The following is a 20,763-nucleotide window of genomic DNA, read 5'->3' as shown; positions in this document are numbered from 1 at the left end:
GCTGTGCTATGGCACGAGTTTCTAAAGTTTAATTTTAATTGCATTTGCTTCGAATTATCTGATATAATAGGAAATTATGCTGTGTGATAGAGAGGATTAACTGTTCATTAAAGTTGAGAAGGGATGGCTCCTGTAACAGGAGTCTTTTAGCCATCTGTCTCCAGCCACAGTGTGAACCCCAGATGGTGTATAGCATTCTGCATGGGGTCTCAGTAAATGGAGCTGGAAGATAACTCCCTATTTACTGTTAACCATACGCTAGCTACAGATTTATTAACAAAAATCATAAAGAAATATGCAAAAACATCATAATTTGTAGCTACATCAGCAAACACACTCCAGGTTACTTTTTGTAGCATTTTCCTACACTATAATTGGTGCACACTGCCCCCTGGTTGTGATAGTCACAACACACACTAGCAAACCTGTTGAACAGGAAGACTTCCACCCCTGTTCTGCAAGGTACTTTCTTCCTAAAGAGTGACTTTTAATGCTATGAAACAGAAAAGCCAAAAGTTTGTCTTATTATCTGTTTGCTAAATACCTTCTCTATAGGGATTTTGTGAAAAACCCCAAAACTCTAGCCCGGATAGTAGAAGAGACAAATCCTGGGTGCCCTTTAACACAAAAGGCAGACAGTCTAAAACCGAGGAGGACAGCCTGACAGTCTGGGGGAGATTAGAGGCACACAACAGATGTTACTCCTTGATTAACAATAGTGTCTGCCAGGGGTGAGTCTCAGCTCCCCACCCTTCTGAGGCCCACTATATTAATTCCAGCTCCTAGGAAATATATTGATTTACTGTACATAATGTTATGGGACAGGGATGATAATTTGCAGTCCTTTAACAATGCATAGAAAAAGCATGGACTTCATGAATTGAATTGCCACTGGCTCATCCAGTGGACCCATATTTAAACAAACAGTGAGCTAAACCAACTTTAAGGTGAGATACCCACCTCTTGTAAAAATACTTGTTTAAATAAACTGATAAAAGTGTACAACGACCACAAGCACACGTCTGTTTTATATGTTTAAGAAGTTAGAAGGCAAGCAAATATTGTGTGCAGGTTACCACATATACACCAGCTGCACAGCGTTTGTGTGTGCATGTATGAAAAGCTAAACTTGTATGGCTTTGCTGCTGTAGGTCATGATAAAGACTGAATTTAGTTCCTGGAAGAACATCTGCTTGCAATAAATCTATTTATTCAGGATTGGCCTGTGCTGTACTGGAACTGATAATGTAAGGTGGAACAAGCTATGTATATAGAACATGCATTTTACTCCCTCACCCTGTCTGTAAGTCACACGCACTCGGTAGGTTATCATGTTACACTGCTGTGTATTGTGAAAGTACCCTGTCTATATGCTCAGATCAAAACTGTGATTACTTTTCATTACAACAGGGTTGCTCACACCATTAGTTGTAGGCGCGGGGTGGTCTCTTTTACAAAAAACATCAGAGGATAATATTTTCATTTCTACCATAACAAGCTTCGACTGAATTGTGTATGAGGTATAAATAAACTAAAGAAACGCAAAGAATATGAGAAAACTAAAAAAGATTGTAGCATAAATAACTCGTGGGACACCCCTCGCCCCTACCCAAAGTGGTACGGCTCGCGTATGTTGTCACAGGCTCATTAGCGTGCAGTCTTGTTGGACAGTAGAGCACTGGGTTAATGTTGTAGTCTGCAGGAGCTGCCTTGAGCTGAAGTAAGCTTCCTGTTCTTTTTTTTCTTTAGTAAAACAAAACTCAACACGGTCAACCGAAACTAACCAGTTGCCCGGTGGTTGTTGAAGATACGAGACGCTCACCGTGATGATTGTGAGTGGCAGTTTTTAGTCTAAAAAAAAAACTTTCTGGCTTAGCTAACTTTGAATCTGTTACTACTATGTCATAAAGAGTGAGGTGCGATGTTCCTCTGTGTTTTGAAAGTGCGTGGTTTCTGTTAATGTAATATTTATGGTGACACATTAGAAGTAACTCCCAGCAAAGTGTTGTCGGTGAAAACAAAACATAGCTAAAAGTTAGTTAGCTTAGCAACTTTTCCTCTTGTGTACTGCCTTAGCCATGCCCTTTTTGTGTTTTGCCTAGGTTATTACTTGCATAAATTCTACTGTAAATGATTTTGTCTTCTGCCGCTTATTATATTTATGTTTTGTCACTATAATTTGTGATTTAATATTGTAGGGACTTATAATAATTATATATAAAAAAGATATAATAGTAAGTTTGTCCATTCATCCACTCAGCATTTTTGACAGTAAGTATAAATTCATCCACATACATTTGTAAAGTGACTTTGAAGTCCAGACATTCGGATCTCATACTGGATTTTCCCTCACGCATTGCAAAAGAAGTCAGTGTTGGTTAGTTAGTGACAAATGTATAAGACTTTTAAAATACATTTTACAGGTATTTATTTGCTGGTGGGACATTGGTGGCCCATCTATTTCTCAGATCCGTGTGTAGTTACACTCTATGCTGTTTTTCTTATCTTTATCTTACCAACCTTACCCTCGGGTATGAAGTCAGGACTGGCTGATACACAGTCCAACAGATTCTGCAATTTAAGTGGATGTTGGGATCATAAACACAAGAACTTGTTAACTTGTTAAACCTGAACTACTGGCTGTGTCCCATAGCTATAATTGGGTCTGATAAAATTTATAGGTGGCTTGTATCATTTATTAGGGTTACATTAGGTGACTTGTCCTTGAAGTACAGATGTATTTATTTTTTACTTTCTGTACATGCATGTGTAATATCTATTTTTCACAATTAGCAGCTTGTGGCCTTTCTGTCATAATCCTGTTTGCTTCTGTGAGCTCCCATCACAGTAATTTCTTTGCCAGACTCATTTCCCTTTCATAAAGGATTTTAGAAAAGGGGTTTAAGGGAGTGTTTGTGTTGGTAACTTGGACTAGCTTAGTTTTCAGGGCCTTTTCTTCTAAAATTAAGAGGCATCCACCTGGATGGTTGGCAAGCTCCTCTGAAAAACTGTTAAACAGTTTTAGCTCAAGGACACGAGTGACTGCCTATCAGAACTTGCCTTAAACAATATGTAAATATCCTGTGTACTGTAATACCATTGTTGCAGCATTGTTCACTTCCATGAGACAATGTTGGGACTACATGGTATGTAGTCAGAGGGAAGGCAGTGTTTAGGTTGGATAAATTCCTGCATGTAAACCCCAGGAGTAGTCTCTCCCCTGCATTATAATGTCCACTCAATGTGCCTTATTCTTATTTCGGTCCATTAACATGCAATGCTATTCCAATGTCGTTGTTGTGTCTTCAAGCCTCTGTAATTAAGTGACTTGGCTAGATTTAGAATTCAAGTGGACAGCATTTCTCTCCAACTTGGACAAGTTTGTTGAAAGCCTTGATTACAGAGATCCACAAAGCCGTTGTTCTGGACAAATGTATACAGTGCAAGTGATTATGTATGAGAAAATTAAACAGCAGGCCTGCTTTAAAACGTAGGCCTCCTTGGCTGCCATGCATAGCCATGCTGAGCCTTTGTGTTTATGGTAAGTGGGCAGCTGCATGCTTGTGAGACCTTGGCTGTACCCCAGGCCCTCAACTGAGTCTGATAACTGCTATTGAAGCCTCCCAGCCATGCTCATTTCTGACTATTCACTCACTGCTTTAAATGTAGTGCACCTCCTGTTTGACATAGCCTAATTTCTGTGAACATGCAGACAGCTGTGGGCTAGCCTGCCTCCTACAATGAGTTTCATAAATTTCATTTCAGTCAGTCAGCCGTGACAGTACTTAGTAGCACCTGCCCTTTGTGAGACCAGCTTATGAGAGTACCAACAAAGAAAGTTTCAGGTTTCAAAATCTTGAATTTCATAGTAAGAATTCTGCATGTTGATATTGTTTTAAATTTGGATGTATGTTCCAGCATATCCACAGATACAAAAGCGCAACACTAGTTTGACACTATGTCATTCACATATCTGGTCTATGATGTAGTATCACTAGCTATATTAATTCAAACACCACCATGTCATTAGAGACTGTTCAAATGCGAGTCCAAATATGGGGCCTGCATGCAGCTCAAAGATGAACAACATCAGTGCCAACAGCTTGGGGAAACAAGCTTTTTAGGAACATGCATATTCTTTCCAAGGGAGTGTTTCTGCAGAGAGCCACAGCCAGGCATTTACCCAGCATTCCTTTCACAAGTGGTGCAGTCATGAAGAGCAGCATAAATCCCTCAGTTCGTTTTTAAGTCTGGCCATCTCAGGTGCTCAGCAGATGCTCAGATTATTGAGATGGCCACAATCCTGGGATTGTTGAGGGCAGGACACAGCTCCAGCTGCCATTCTTTTGTGCACATCAAAAGAGGATGCGTGGAAATTTAGCTTGACATCCTCGCCATCACAAGATGTTTGTGTATCAGTGTACCCAGACGAGAGCTTTAAATTTAAGCACTGCGATATCTTTCAAATGGGTACATAATAATCTTATAAGTAGTTTAGAAGTGTATTATACACTTGATTTGGGGCTAAAACAATCATATGTTGTTTTCCACCAGCTGTCCAAGTGCTATATAGATGGATTAGTATTAGCTCTGATTGCCCATCAGACACAAAGCTGCTAAATCCTTATATAATGGTGGCCCAACCCATGGGATTACACCGTAAGTCATGTATGGCAAAGCTGTTCAAATTGACGAAACAGGGGTGCACTTATTATAGATGTGCAAACCCAGTTTAAGTAAAAAAAAAAGTGTCATTTCTTTTCTTTTTTCATAGAAAAAACAGTAGGGTATCTGGAGGTTTTGAGACCTTGGCTGACTTTAAAGCAGACATTTGCTTTAACTTGACCCAATCAATTCTGTGGTTTCCTGTCGTGTCCTATCTCATTTACGCTGTGCCATAGCTTTCTGTTTCTGACAACCTAAAGCTGCGATGGTTGAAAGCCTTCTAGTGACCACAAAGGAAGCGTGGAGTCCCATCAGCTTGCCCAAGGCGGCTTATTGTTGTGTTTCAGAAGGGCTGCTGTCACTGCAGACTTGGCTGCTGTCACTGCAGACTTTGCTGCAGTCAGTCAGCAGCCTGTTTGCATGTGATGGAAGGCCACGTCTGAGGAGCACGTCCTGCAACGTTGTTCCCCTTTTATAGAGATTAGACTTCTCAGTTGTCATAGTGTCAGCTGCCCTGGCTCAGATAAAGCGTTATCGCGCTGCAGAACCATAGAGACTCCCACTGATTCCCGATAATGCCAGCATCGTTAATGGAGGTGATTCGAGTTTTGACATCAGAAGGGGAGTGGCACCCCTTGGGCAGAAATTCTAGATACCTCATTTGGCAGATTACACCGTCTATGAGCACAGCTGTGCATGCAGTATTAGGTGAGTGGGTTGGGTGTAACCATTAAGCACTAGTCATGCTATGGTATGGCTTCCACATTTGTTTTACAGGTTTGTCTGTACAAGAAAAGGCAGACCAAGCTAGCCTTTGCCAGAACTTATTCACACACTGACACAAGTTTAAATGGCTTTTAAAGGCTGCAAGGTTAGGCTTTTATAATTGTGTATTCAACTCATGTCATGGAGCCGAGGAATGTTTATAATTATGTCATAAACCTCACCCATTTAAAGCACTCAGTTCAGATTTATGGGAGATGGGATTTGTGGGATAAAAATGAAATGCCCAAGCATGAGAAAGATGATTAAGCCGCTGCTACAGCGGTGGTTGTTTACAATTTTAGAATCAAGAATGTAGGACTCGATTTTGTCTTTTTCCATCCTTCTAGGGAAGGGAGACGTAATTTAATTATCTCTTTGTTCAAATAAATGTCAGAACTTTTCTCATGTTTGGGCAAACTTTCTTTTCTCTTTGTTAATGTCGCTTACGTATGTCACCAAGTCATTCAGTGTAATATATAAACAACTGTTTCCTCTGTCCAAGCACATCCATAGCTATCTCTGCAGTGAAACAGATCTCTGAGGTTAATACTCATGCACAGTGTAATCGGCCTGACCCACTCCAGCTTCAGGCTTTTATGTGTCCTTTTCTCAACACACAGGCCACAAGTTAAAACTGCCAGACATCCTTGAGTGGTGTTGATCTTGTTTTATATAACTCTGCTAAAAACGTCCTTCTAGTTAAGTTGTTTTCTTCATGTGGTAAGTGCTTGTAATGGAAATTATATGCCGAATGCAAATGCCACCTTCAGCATGTCAGCTCCTGCAGGGTCTTGTGATGCTCTTCCCCCAACATCCCTCACGCACACACACTTTACCCCACCGCCGGCAACCTCAGATGTCGCCTTTATTGTTTCCCACGGTGTCTCATCTTCTGCACAAAGCACTCTTTTGTTTTGCATGCACCATCTCCCCCCCCCCCCCCCCCTTTTTTTTACTCCACTTGCAGTTGTTCTGTCATTTAAGTGCACACCCTCTGACCTTGCATGCAACGTACGAAGATCTTGTGTCCACTTCACTTTATTTCAGTCGCCTATCTTACTTGGCTTCGTGTGGTACTGATCTAGTGGTTGTAAAATTCTTCATGATGATTATATAGATTTATATCTGTGACTAATCAGCAGTTTTACTGTAATCATGGCGCAGCATTAATACGAAGAAGGTTGTTTTAATAACCGCAAGGTCAGCTATTCCCAGCCAGCCCCTGAGGATTCAATTACACAACTTTGACTTTGCTCTATTCCTTGCTGTGTGCTTAATGGAACACTTTTGAGGAAACTTGCTCTCTGTACTATAAAAACAGGCAAAAATAAAACAAGGTATAGAGTTCCACTTTTGTTGTTAGGTTGGAGAGAACATTGAAGTGAAACACCTTGTAATATTAATCTATCGATGGCAGCATGACGAAATAGGTGACGCCTTGTCAATCAAAGCGAGTGTTTGCTGGGAATGTTTACTCCATTGAGAATAATAAACAGAGCTTGTCGAGCCATTGACCTCCTTGAAATTTCCACTATCTATCTTCCAGATGTTGAACAGGATGCTCCTGTGTAGAGTGACGGGCGAGTTGGAGAATTTATCAGTATTAAATGCTCATCTCTGCACATGCAAGTTAGATCTAAAAAGTTAAAAGCTTGCTCATTCGTGAAAGAATGTGTTATTTGTGGTTTCATGGTTGTCATAAGTGTGCGTGCCTGTGCAACGTTAACAGGCCAGTGATTGAAATCATTTGATAGACTTAAACTAAGCATGCATTATCTACCCAGGGTATAATTTAATCTGATCAAACCATCCTAACTAGCTTTGTACTGTTTAGTTTGACCTAATGGTAGGGCTGAACGATTATGGAAAATAATCTAATTGCGATTTTTTGCCCCAATATTGCGATTGCGATGCGATATGCGATTATTTTTTAAGGTCTTTGTCTTCTGTATTATTAAACAAAGACAAGCAATACATCATATAGTATGGCCAATACTATATTACATTAATTTTAAACTGTTCTTTCCTGGAAGACAGACCTCTGTTATGATGACATGAGGTGATGCATGAATTGATGACTGACATTTTTATTTAACTTCTTCAATCACAACAGTATATTTGAACATACACAATAGTTTATTTTTAGCTTACAAACATCTGAGCATAAAGTGCTGACAAGGAACCCTGGTGTAAACATTAAAATGAAAGTCAGTACAATGTGCAGATTGCAGAAATATACATAAACAAAATCAGTGGCTTTACCACACTCAGTTTTTCGACATCTGTGAACTACTAGACAGTCATTCAATTAAAAAATAATATTAAATAAATAAAACTAATAAATAAAAAATACACACATCTTACTGATCTCTGCAGTCAGTAACATTACACATAAAGTGCAAACATAATAGCAATTGTATAAACACACACACACAAACACGCCTTTAAAATTTAAAGGCGTGAAATTGGACGGTCTAGCCTTCTGATTAGCGTCACCGCTGTCTCGGTGGAGTTTAATAAACTCGGCCGTCTGCTTCTTGCTATCTAAAATATAACCAGACACTGGTGTAAATTCTCGACTGTCTCATACTTCTGTTTAATAAGTTTTCTGTTTGACGTTTAGTCAGCTGTGTGAAAACCAAGGAGGAACCCACCCGGGGGATTAATAAAGTTTTATTTTATCTAATCTAATAACTTTAATCTCAGCCAAACCGATTTACTCACGAACAAACAAAAAACTGAAAAAAGCCCAACAATAACATTTTTAGGTTGTCTAAGTGACTTATATATTACGTTTAACCCGAGCAGCGAAACTCCGCGGTGATCTGAAAATGATGTGCCGGGAGTTGTGCCGTTCTCGGCCGCATCAGTAACCCTCGAGCTCCCGGCTAGCTGTCGAGCTGGTGGGTAGCAGACGCCTCTGAAAACGTCGAAGCACTTTTGCAAATATGGGATATCTTGATAAACCGAGCAGATATTTGATGTTTACACAACTACTTTCTCGCCTGAAAATATGTTAAAAGTTTATTTTGTGACCCAGAAAGATTAGTATGAGTAATTTTAAAACTTAGTAGCGGCCGCCATTGCTGGAAACTGGAGTTTGGCTGGGCCGCGCTATGAATTCTGGGATATGGTAGTAATTTGGACAGCCTTCGGCGCGTCGCTGTGACGTAATCGGTCTACAAATGCGGCCTCAGGAGGATGCAGCCCATGAATTTGGACATGTACAGAGTATAATCGCAGCCTTTGCGGTTAGAAAATTGCGCTTGATCATGTCGCGATATTATCGCAAATGCGATATATCGTTCAGCCCTACCTAATGGTGACAGGTTATCCCATGTAGTCCTTATTACAGTACTTGCTAATAAGCATTGTTAAAAAAATAAATAAATACAAGTATTAGTAAGTATTAATTGAAGTAGACTATGAAACCTGTTTAGATTTAGCTGTGAAACTTTTTTTTACCTAATTCTCTCCCTTGATGCATGCTATTTGTGCCATCCAAATGACCAATGAAGGGGTTGACTTACAAGTTGGCTTTTATAGTAGCAAGATGAAACCTTATAAAGAATGTGACATTTGCACATTTTCCCATTTTATACAGCTACAGTAAGAGTGAGAATGTATTTCAGTGTTTAAGCAGTGACACAAATCCCCCTTTGGGGATGGATGAGAAAGGGCATCCGGCGTAAAACTGCCAAATCAAACGTGGAGCTACCTGCTGTGGTGACTCCTTGTAACAAGGCAGATGTATGCAACAGTTGAATTGTCTCCTGATGATTTGAAGAGCAAATGTACTGGTGATCAGGTGGGGAAAGCCCTGACCCACTTTTTAAGTTTTGCTTCTTGGTGTGGTAGAATTAGAATTATTGGGTTTTTACAAAATGTTATGGGATTGGTTTAGATCACTGGGTAGAGCAGGAGACCTATGTGCTGTAAGACTAATGCAGAGGTTTGGGTTTGAATCTGACACGAGGACATTTACTTGTGTTATAGTTTGATTACTTAGCTGAATACATCGTGTAAATTTTTGTAAAATTGTTGGAAAGCTACAACTGGAACATGACAAATGGGTAATGTTTTACATAGCATAAGCATGTTATTATTTTCATTGCATGCCCACATTAGCATATAGCTCAAAGCATACAGCCTGACAGCTGCTAATGTGACTGTAGCTCTAACTATTCTCAAGGAGAGAGATTTCCTGTAAGACTTTTAAGATTAACTTTTGATATCATTAGGAGTTTAGTAGTTGAAGCTGAGATGATGATAGTGTCCCTCCATAAAAAGGAGTTTGTCTTCTCCTCCTGCTTGATGGCTCTCTGCTTATATGGTCGACAGAATGTCAGAAATGTACTGAATTATAATCCTGGGCTCATCTTTGTGTGTCTGCTCAGGATTGGACCGAGGAGTGAAGCACATTCTGGGAGGAGCCGAGGGTGGGCGTCTTTAATTTATGAGAAATCAGTCTGCTAACGCCGTGCTCATCGAGATGTCCTCCAGCTTAACTTGGCATTACCGTAACGACGTGGGACAAGCATGTGCGTTGCCATGGTGATCATTTACCCCAAAACACTGGAAAAGAAGGGTGCCGATGATGTAACAACCAAACGCACAAATTTTGTCCCGGTAAGAGGTTATTTTTTATTCATGTGAGCAGATGTTTTGTGAGTGTGTGTCTCTGTGTGTTATTTCACATGTTTACATAAAATGACACAACCTAACCACGAGACTTCACCCAATGAGGAAGAGGACAATGTTCTGCTCAGGTTTAGGAAGTTATTGCTGGCCACTCATTACTCCATAGCACTTTTATGATTCTGCATTTTATTTTTCTAATTTGCCAACTTTAACCAGAGCTACAAAATCTTAGTCAGTAATAATCCACTCTATTGAACCCCCCCACCCCCCATTTTTTTACCAAAATGATATTCACAGATTCACTAGAAACGAGTATTATAGTGCTCTATCTACTAGGATAAGCAGCTCTGACTCAGCACAGAGTAAAAATTCCCCCACTAATATGGACTGACTTTGCCCTCTTAGTCCCATGAAATGAAGTCATCATGTTCACGGGCTGAGCATCCATCAGAGGAATTTATGGTGGAATGCTTTCTCTCTCTCTTTCTCTGCGTTGCCGAGTTGCACGTAGGACCAGTAACGCATACACAGAATCTGTCTTTCCAGTAGTTGTTGTTTTTGCTTCTTTTTATTTGTTGGTTTACTGACTTGTAATTATTAAAGCCTGTTCTACATTTTATTTTTGTGGCTTTCCTGTAAGCTGAAAATTTTCTTTTTTTTTCTTTTTCTACAGTTCCAGGCACAGACCATGAGCCAGGGGACAGCACTTTTCTCTTGCGGACTCATGGGTAAAGGTTTGCATTATGTGACATGGATAAAATCTTAGATCTTTAACTTATTTACATGTTGCACATTTCATACAATAACAAACAGGACAGGAAGTGTTGTTATAAAGTAGTTACAGTGGGGCAAAAAAGTATTTAGTCAGCCACCGATTGTGCAAGTTCCCCCACTTAAAATGATGACAGAGGTCAGTAATTTGCACCAGAGGTACACTTCAACTGTGAGAGACAGAATGTGAAAAAAAAAATCCATGAATCCACATGGTAGGATTTGTAAAGAATTTATTCGTAAATCAGGGTGGAAAATAAGTATTTGGTCATCTCAAACAAGGAAAATCTCTGGCTCTCACAGACCTGTAACGTCTTCTGTAAGAAGCTTTTCTGTCCCCCACTCGTTACCCGTATGAATGGCACCTGTTTGAACTCATCATCTGTATAAAAGACACCTGTCCACAGCCTCAAACAGTCAGACTCCAAACCCCGCCATGGCCAAGACCAAAGAGCTTTCGAAGGACACCAGGAAAAGTATTGTAGACCTGCACCAGACTGGGAAGAGTGAATCTACAATAGGCAAGCAGCTTGGTGTGAAAAAATCAACTGTGGGAGCAATCATCAGAAAATGGAAGACGTACAAGACCACTGATAATCTCCCTCGATCTGGGGCTCCACGCAAGATCTCATCCCGTGGGGTCAAAATGATCATGAGAACGGTGAGCAAAGATCCCAGAACCACACGGGGGGACCTGGTGAATGACCTGCAGAGAGCTGGGACCAAAGTAACAAAGGTCACCATCAGTAACACACTACAACGGCAGGGAATCAAATCCCGCAGTGCCAGACGTGTTCCGCTGCTGAAGCCAGTGCATGTCCAGGCCCGTCTGAAGTTTGCCAGAGAGCACATGGATGATACAGCAGAGGATTGGGAGAATGTCATGTGGTCAGATGAAACCAAAGTAGAACTTTTTGGTATAAACTCAACTCGTCGTGTTTGGAGGAAGAAGAATACTGAGTTGCATCCCAAGAACACCATACCTACTGTGAAGCATGGGGGTGGAAACATCATGCTATGGGGCTGTTTTTCTGCCAAGGGGACAGGACGACTGATCCGTGTTAAGGACAGAATGAATGGGGCCATGTATCGTGAGATTTTGAGCCAAAACCTCCTTCCATCAGTGAGAACTTTGAAGATGAAACGAGGCTGGGTCTTCCAACATGACAATGATCCAAAACACACCGCCCGGGCAACAAAGGAGTGGCTCCGTAAGAAGCATTTGAAAGTCCTGGAGTGGCCTAGCCAGTCTCCAGACCTCAACCCCATAGAAAATCTGTGGCGGGAGTTGAAAGTCCGTGTTGCTCGGCGACAGCCCCAAAACATCACTGCTCTCGAGAAGATCTGCATGGAGGAATGGGCCAAAATACCAGCTACTGTGTGTGCAAACCTGGTAAAGACCTATAGTAAACGTTTGACCTCTGTTATTGCCAACAAAGGTTATGTTACAAAGTATTGAGTTGTATTTTTGTTATTGACCAAATACTTATTTTCCACCCAGATTTACGAATAAATTCTTTACAAATCCTACCATGTGGATTCATGGATTTTTTTTTCACATTCTGTCTCTCACAGTTGAAGTGTACCTCTGGTGCAAATTACTGACCTCTGTCATCATTTTAAGTGGGGGAACTTGCACAATCGGTGGCTGACTAAATACTTTTTTGCCCCACTGTATGTTCTAGATGGTCTATGATTAAAGTCTAGTGCATTTTGTTCATTGTAGCTTTATGTTTGGTGAAACATGTCTGGCAGGTGTTTTTGCCAACAGAAATAATACAGTAACGACTTTGTGTTGGGGGTTTAGCATTAATTTAAATTTTGCGGCACTCCTTGATGCTTCAATACTCCAGACATGCTGCAAAAGAGTCATATCTTTAGTTTTCTTCTAGCGGTAGGACATACTTTACAGTCTCTGTTTTGTATAATTGGATGTATTATGTCCTTGCAGTTACTTGGCATTGAGTGTGTAAGAATTGAAAATGTCCTGGCATAGAACAGAGCTATACCAGAAGGCCTTTTGTTCTTTGTCCTACCCGTGTATTGTGGATGGCATTTTGGGGAATTTTATCTCCAGTGGAGAAGAATAGACCTTTTGCATACCAGAAGTGGGCAGTGGCCTCGATGTTTAGTATCTGACTCAGAGTTGACCAACCAGTTCATTTGGCATATCTGTTCTGTGGTTTACGAGTGTTGTTTCTATGACAATAACAGGTGTTTGCATGGTAGCTTTGGTTTCGGAGAATATCTGACCATTGACTGCAAATACCGAGCTGGTCTGATGCATCGCTCTTGTAAATCTCAACGAAGAGATGAAAAGCTGTAGTTAGAAGCTTATTGACATTTGCTCAGGCATGTTGAGTCAGTTGGACGTTGAGCTCCATTCCCTTTTCCAATCAGCTGTACTTACAGACGGTGACGCTAAAGCAGTGGCTGCAGGGCAGTATTTATTTTTAGTGCCAATTAAACAAAGCAGTGAGTAGTGTCAACACAAAGTACACATGGTGACACCCATGCTTATGCATTGCATAAGTTGCGGGTACTAAACAATTGTAGTACCTAGGACTAAAAGCAATTTTCTTTGTTTGAGATTCATCTCCTAAAGGAGTTTGCACAGTGCTGCAGGGGTGTATAATGGTGGATTTTTAATTGTATCTTAATATATTTTTAAAATCTTTGTGTAAATTTGACACTAGGGAGTAAATTTGCAGTCCTGCATGAGTATGGAGCTGTTGTTGAAAACTGCTGAAGAGACTGAAGTGAAAAAAGAGGGAAAGTAACAGATTAGCACTGGAGTTTGAACACTGCATTAAGATCTGTGGGCAGCTGTTGATTGATCAACACACTTTCAGTTCAAGTTTAGCCCTTACATTGTTTCCCATATTGTAGGTGGGATTGTGTTTGGGTGTCTTTTGTTTTTTAAAGGCAGTTTCATTCATATAAATGTGGTCTGTCTGTTGCAGACACAAGCCGGTGGAGGGACATGGGTCACAGGTGTGCCATCCAGCGGAGGCCAGTTGGAACCAGCCTGGAGAGCCTGTGGGATGTTCTGCCAGAAGTGCACACAAGTTCTGCCCACTGGGACTGGGATGTTGGCTCCACTTCAAGCACAATCACTAACTTGTTGCAGGACCTAAGCCTAACTGAGGCCTCGCACTCCACCGCTCCCCCCAGCAAACGACAGTGCCGGTCCCTGTCTTGCTCAGACGAGCTCAGTGGTTGTCGCTCTTCCTGGCGTCCTCAGGGCTCTCGCGTGTGGACAGCTGTGGAAAAACGGAGGTGCCACAGTGGAGGAAGCGTCCAACGCAGCAGTATTGGAAACATGCAGAGTGGCTTTGCGGGCATGCAGCGCAGCTCCAGTTTCAGCCTGCCTGCCCGATCCAACACCCTTGAGCTGCCGTCTTTCACCCAGCGCCCTCCATGGTCTTCTGCGTTCACCAGCCTGACTCCCTCCTCCTCTTCCTCAGTGCCCCTGTCCTCCGACCCTTCATCGCAGCCCCTCTACCTCTCTCATGAACAAATTTGTCTCCCTGAGCCTCGTGGACCGTCACCTCCCAGCTCCCCCGACTCCACTCCAGAACTGGAACGCCGTGGAGGACAGGGGGGTCTTCCCCGTAGTCGCTCACAACCATGCGTCCTCAATGAGAAGAAGACTGGTGTGAAGCGCAGGAGACCAGATGACACACACAAACAGAGGCCTTCACTGGATCTGGCAAAAATGACACAGGTTGGTATTTAACATGTAGATCAGATGATAATATAATATTTTTCTTTATTTAGACAGAAGAAACATTAAATACTGAAAACCTGCCAGTTTACCTCTTCCATTTAACAACACGTTGCACTCAAGATGCTGTCTGTTAATACACTGTATTAACTTTGAAACTGAGCCAGTCATAATTTATTAGGAGCTTTTTCCATTGGCGTTTTTATGTGGCATTTATTTATCGGTTAAACTCGCCACAACCCCATGACTTCAAGGAGGAGGATTACAGGAAATGGTCATACCAGCTGGAAGCTTTGCGAGGTCAATCAGTGTCAGTCACAAGCATTTTTCTCCTTATGTGTCGGATAAACAAAACACTTATGGTTAAGGTCACTCCATTGTTTCCCTCAGGCGTTGTCATTAAAGGCAATTGTTAATTCATGCAAGCCTATTCAGGGTCACATTCGATTATCTGAGCTTGTACTCACAGAGTTTGAAGAAAAGTAGCCCCATTAAATGTGCTACTGAATAAAGATAATTTGATCAAAGCAGGAATTACTAGAGGAATGATTAGCTTCGGTTGGTCGCTTCTGAAATTTGGATTTATCTGGACATCCTGGCAGGCGTTTGTCTGTTTGCCCCTCGAGCTCACACACACACACACGCACACACACGGTGCAGTTTCACACATTCACTGGCTGGATCATAAACTTGGAGCTGGACTTGGCCCCTGTGAGAAAGTCACCCAGAGTTCAGCAGTGTCTTAACAACAACGCTGCTGTGACACGACAAACAGACGCCGCACGCGCTCCAAGCAGGAACGAGGTCAGCGTGGCGAAAACAACCTTAGATGAGGCAGAGAAATTTCAGGGTGCTTAGATTTGGATCTTCCCTGCTGCTCTTTGTCTCTGTTAAAAAGGCACAACTCTGACAGGTAGAAAAAAAACAAAAAACACTTCCAGTGATCGGTAAATTTTGTTGCTTCACTTTCTTTTGAATTGAAGTGACTGGCGTAAGGCAAACCCTGGAGGAAATGACTTCCAAATGACTAGCATGAGAGGGATAAAATATCATTTGACTTTTAGCCTAGTTACGCAGATGAACTTTCTTCAGTCTTTTCTAAATGATTCATTACAGCAGTAGAATATAGAGTTTGACACATAGGTTTATCACTCAAGCTGCTTACAGGTGGATGTTGAGGTGGTGGACGGGTGGAAACAGCAGGCATCCACACAAGGAACTGCAACTGGAATTTCAGAGGGAAAAATGGGAAATGTTCAAGTTTCCAGCCTGAATTAACTGCAACAATCCCATTATTCATAAACCCTTAATTGTCGTTATTGCTCTAATTGGTTCTGAGGAACAAGCTTTCACTTAAACCTATTTACATTTTATAGGTTAAGTGATTTCATTGAAAAAAGGACTAAATATGTTATATTTAAAGTATGAAGTGTGTAGTTGCCTTAGATTCAACAGAAATGACATTCACGTTTGATGATAGAGTAAGTCTGTTTGGCACTCAGCTCAAGGGCTTATATCGCTTCACACCCGTCGCCCTATCCGCATTCAAAGTCACCTTACTATTCAAAGATCGGTCTCAGTGCTGAGTGCGTCTCTAAAGTGTCCTCTCATCCACACGCCTCACTGGTGTGATTTACTCTCTGCGTGGTTCACTGTGACTGCAAGTGGAGCAGCTGTGGCAGAGGTTATAGATCGTCTCACAGGGGGGGATATGTGTCGGGTAAAGAGATATTGATTTCTGTAAATTCAGCTCAGTGCGTAGATCGCTCCCACTACCAGGCCTCATGAGCTATTGATCAGCTTTTATTGACGGAGAGTCAAGGTCAGTATGGATGAGGAGACTTTCTGCTCTCCTCTTCGTTTCATTCAGTGGGTGGGTGGGAACGAGGGAGCGTGACAGTAACAGACAACGCAGGCAGTACTTACTCATTAGCCTCATTTTTATTGGTGCAGTAAGTTATGTGAGGATACGCTGTCAAAGAAGATTTTGTGTGCATAACAAGTCTGCTACTCTAAATTAGAATTGTATTTGGTTAAGTTAACATCCGTGCCACTGTTTTTTTCCATATCCCAGACTAATTGTGACCTTATCAGTTTAGTCTCATGGTCTCTCAGGCGAGAAGTCTGAGAGACCTAATGCTGAAGGCAGCAATGTGACACTGGCCTGCTGCTGACAAATGCACCCGCTTGACTAGAGCCAAGAAAAACAGCAGCGCCCTTTTGATCTAGTAGAGACTTTACTCACTCATGCATAGATCTGACCACGATGCTCTCTATGTTTGCAACTCTTAGTGGGTGATAAATCCTGAAAAAGTGAGGTTATTTGTGAACTGACATTGAATCAGCTAGATTTGAAATCACATTTTTATCTATGCTGAGAGTAAAGAGGTGTGATTTGTCGAGTCATAATTAGGGAACTATCATTACGAATTGTTATGAGTTAAAACCTACAAATATTTCCCTCTAAAGGTTTTATGTATCTCATGTTACTATAAACTGTCCTTTCCTTTGTGGTCTTAAAACTTACATTTGATTTATCTCTTATCTATTTATTAATCGCAACTCACTTGGCTGTGAGCTGCATGTCTAACAGTCCCATGCTTGTTTCATGTTATATAAGCACACAAGTGACAGCAGGTTTCACAGAGCTCCTATTCTCCCGTGTCCCTCTGCCCTAACACCGTAACAGTCAGGCATGAGGCAGCTGTCCTGCCTTCTACACATTAGCTGTACAGATTGGAAAAGCCTCAGTTGTAAAGCTTCTCGTTCCAGCGTGCACAGCTGTCACAGGACTTGCCCACAGCAGTGCTGGCACACATGTATTTGCCTACAAAAGGTTCTGGGTTTCCCAGATGTATGTGGGTGTTGTGCAGAGTCAAAAGGCCAACATGAGTGATGTCTGCCTCCTGGGTATCTGGCTACTTGCTGTTTTCCAATCTCTCCCATCGGCCTTCAGATCACAGTTAACAGTCTCACATGCTGTCTGTAATGGAAGCTAAATTTGTATCCTTCAAATCTTGTTATATTTTTATATTATAGAGTTTCTTGACCAGTGTCCAGCACTGACCTCACTCAGTCACCCACATGCTGTTTGAGTACAGTAGTGGGATTGTTTTCATAAGACGTCTGTGTGCCTTTAGCCATGCTTGTGTCCTCTTTAGGATATGGGTCATACTCCAGGAAGGGAAATGTTTTGTGGTTTAAGTGCAAGTCTGCTTCCTTGAGAGCATGAATTCAAGGCCTCTAAAAAAATTCATTGGCTCTCCACAGAAACTTCGGAATTTCCACAGTCTGAGCTGCCCAGGATTCACAGGCGAGGACGGCCGCGAGTCCAGCCAGGCTACCCCCACCCTCAGGAGCACCACTCAGCGCGATACTGACGACTCAAACGAGCACAGCTTCAAGGACATTCAGCCTCAGACCAAAGAGGGCGAGATCACCAGCACCGTGTCGTCAGACACCGCTACAGAGGATGCAGACTGGAACTCCACCGATTGTGACGACATGACACCAGGAACGACCAATGGGAAAGACAGTGAGCCTTTCTGGGCAGGTCTGTGTAGCATGAGGAAGGATCAGCTTGGAGGCGAGCTAGATATTGAACAAATTGAGAGGAACTGAGCGGGACTGCCTTCCTCCTGGGGGAAGCTAATTTAGAGGACTGAAAGAAGAACAGTGCTGATAGTCTTAAGGAAAAAGCAAGTGGAAAGCTAATACAATGAGTGTTCTAGCACTTGTCTTTATTTTTTCCCTTGTGGAGAATTTTGAACAGGAGCTTTGTGTGCTAAACGCCTATTTTTGTGGACTTTGTGTAGTCAGAAGCTACTCCCCCACTGTGTGGTATCTTAAACGTGTCTCAGGAGAACAAGAAAGTCAGGGAGGATGGATGTGGGTGAAAATAGAACTGATAAATATAAAAATGATTATGTTGGCTCACAGACTGGGGTCTTTAACATTTCTCTGTAACCCTGATTACCCTAATTGTACTAGATATGGAGAGAATTCACAGCGGGTTTGTAAAAATTCTCTGCTCCAGGAAGAGGGTCTTTTCCTTTGACGTTCTTCAGTAGTACGTGGGTACATGATGGAGAAAAATGGAGACTACTTCATGAGTTACTGTTAGTAAAACCCCTTTCACTTTTACTGAGCAACAGGCTGCACGCACACACCATAAAGTATACTGAAGAGCTTAACATTTCACACAGTAACATCGGGCTTATCTCTGGATCTCTGCTCCTGTATGTTTGAAGAAACGTGATGCTAATAGCGTTAATATTCTTTCTTTTTACGATTTGTAACTACAGAGTTATGTAAAACATGAGCATATTTCTATACGAATAAACACACTTTTTAAAGTGTCATTTGTAACTTCATTATTTAAGTGTTTTTTTCTTGTCATGACATATGGGATCTCTGGACTATGTTTAAAGCAGATTTTAAACTCAGCTAAATTATTTACCATTGGAGCAATTAAAGGATTCTGTGACTGCCAAATCCCTTTCTGGCCACTTGCACGTCTGCTATTTCACCATGGACTGCAAATTTAAACAGACAGAGGGGGAAAAAAGATAAATAATTATACTTTTGTGCAGCCGATTAACAAAGGTGATTAAAGCTAGATCAGCAGCTGCATCCAAGCAGTTTTCATCAGAGTGTCCAAAAATTTTGTGTGCGCGGAAATCAACTTTTACATCCTGAGGCATCTGAGGGGGAGCCATAAATTCAGCCTCGTAACCCTTATCCAATTCAGCGTTGCTGGAGTCTGACCCAGCTGTTGTAGTGTAAGAGAGGTGGGCTACACCCTGGACAGGTGGCCCGTCTATTGCAGGGCTAACACAGAGAGGCAGTCATTCATGCTGACATTAACATTCACAGATAATTTAGAATTGGCAAGTTAATATTCACGTTTTTGAGCTGTGGGAAGAATCCAGAGTACCTGGAGAGAGAACATGCAAATTATACACAACAAGGACCAGCCTGCCAATGAACCACTAACCACTGCACTGCTCAAGGAGAGCAATTAGTGCAAACTGCCTAAACTGACCGATGCCTTGCTGGTGAAAATCTACCATGTGTAGGTGATGCACAGGATTTAAACAGCGTAATCTTAAAATACAAGTTGTCCTAAAAAAGGTGCAGTTTGTCATTGGCAAAATCACACAACTCTTAAGTCAAATGCTGGAACAAATCAGTTTAAAAAGACTAAAATCTTCACAGTAGAAGGCCATCGAGATACACTGAATAAAAGTACTTTCATGCTTAAACTTAACTTGAATGTTGGATTTTATTTATTTGAGGAAAATATAATACTTTTTCCATAAACTAGCACATGCTTTTATATTAATACATCTGATATTTTAAGATAAAAAAGGTAATACAATCAAATACATAATAATATTACATGATTGTGGGGTATAATTGTGCATAACTAGATCTACTTTTGATGATTTTAAGGATATTTTGCAGAGGAAAGTTGCACAGTACATTTTAATGCAGGGATTCTTTGCTATCTTATAAGTGTTACACACTAGCAATGTTACTTTTGGTCAAGTAAAGCAGCTGAAAGACCTCTTTCATTAATAGCAGCAGTGCACAGGACAGCAAGGTCATTGTTGGCGACGTCTTTAATGCAACGATGCAGACTGACCCAATTAAGTTGCAGGAAAAGACAATCACAACCGTAGTAGTGGTACTACTGATGAGCCTGTGTTTGTGTGCTGAGGCGGCGAGTAAGTATGGAGGACGCCAGGCAGAGTTGGGAAGTCCGGTCCCTTTTTCTTTCTCTCTCTTTTCCTTTGATGGCGGGTGGAGTAGTGGAGCTGAGCGACGGTTCACCCCAGAGACCTTCCTCCCTCCCTGCTTTGGGAAACAAAAGGGGCTTTTTCTCTGAGGAGCACAGTGACGTGGGAGGCGGCTGTGAATATGGGCCATGTGTCAGGGCTGCTGCTGCTCCGTTTGTCTGTTTCCCCTCCCCATCTCTGGTGCCTGTGCAAATCTACAAAAATTTATGCCGTCGTTACATTTTTGATTCACTTCTCCCTGACGGCCGCACGCTCCTGCAAGTTTGTTCACACTTGCAATGATGCTTGTCATTCTTTGAAAGCAATGATGTGCCACTGAGGGAAGAAAGACTCCTCATTAAAGACTAGCTGAGTAATTTGAAGATTGCTTGACATGCTATACTCAAGGCTCAA

At 41.7% G+C, this 20,763-nt stretch overlaps 1 protein-coding gene across 2 annotated transcripts; it reads left to right on the top strand.

The window, feature by feature from the left end:
* The first annotated feature begins 1,663 nt into the window (after positions 1 to 1,663).
* fam53b (family with sequence similarity 53 member B) lies at positions 1,664 to 18,934 on the top strand. Of its 2 annotated transcripts, none has more exons than XM_086303932.1 (5): positions 1,664 to 1,832; positions 9,828 to 10,059; positions 10,745 to 10,799; positions 13,806 to 14,569; positions 17,840 to 18,934. In XM_086303932.1, the coding sequence occupies exons 2-5, from the start codon at positions 9,970 to 9,972 to the stop codon at positions 18,188 to 18,190; spliced, it is 1,260 nt and encodes a 419-aa protein (XP_086160058.1). In that variant the 5' UTR covers positions 1,664 to 1,832; positions 9,828 to 9,969; the 3' UTR covers positions 18,191 to 18,934. The 2 variants fall into 2 exon arrangements, with proteins under 2 accessions (XP_086160058.1, XP_086160057.1); XM_086303931.1 differs by having other exon boundaries at positions 10,745 to 10,805.
* Positions 18,935 to 20,763: the final 1,829 nt, after the last annotated feature.

The sequence above is a fragment of the Aulonocara sp. 'chitande type north' Nkhata Bay genome, linkage group LG8 (assembly GCF_057382095.1).
Source record: "Aulonocara sp. 'chitande type north' Nkhata Bay isolate Kocher_YH1m ecotype deep benthic linkage group LG8, A_spYH_male_GT1.1, whole genome shotgun sequence".
NCBI classification, from domain to species: domain Eukaryota; kingdom Metazoa; phylum Chordata; class Actinopteri; order Cichliformes; family Cichlidae; genus Aulonocara; species Aulonocara sp. 'chitande type north' Nkhata Bay.
This window is presented reverse-complemented; position numbering and strand designations above follow the sequence as displayed.

Coding starts and splice junctions, on each gene's coding strand:
- fam53b (XM_086303931.1), top strand. CDS start 9,970: ATGTGCGTTGCCATGGTGATCATTTACCCCAAAACACTGGAAAAGAAG. Junction 10,060..10,744: donor AACGCACAAATTTTGTCCCG/GTAAGAGGTTAT, acceptor CTTTTTCTACAG/TTCCAGGCACAGACCATGAG. Junction 14,570..17,839: donor ATCTGGCAAAAATGACACAG/GTTGGTATTTAA, acceptor GGCTCTCCACAG/AAACTTCGGAATTTCCACAG.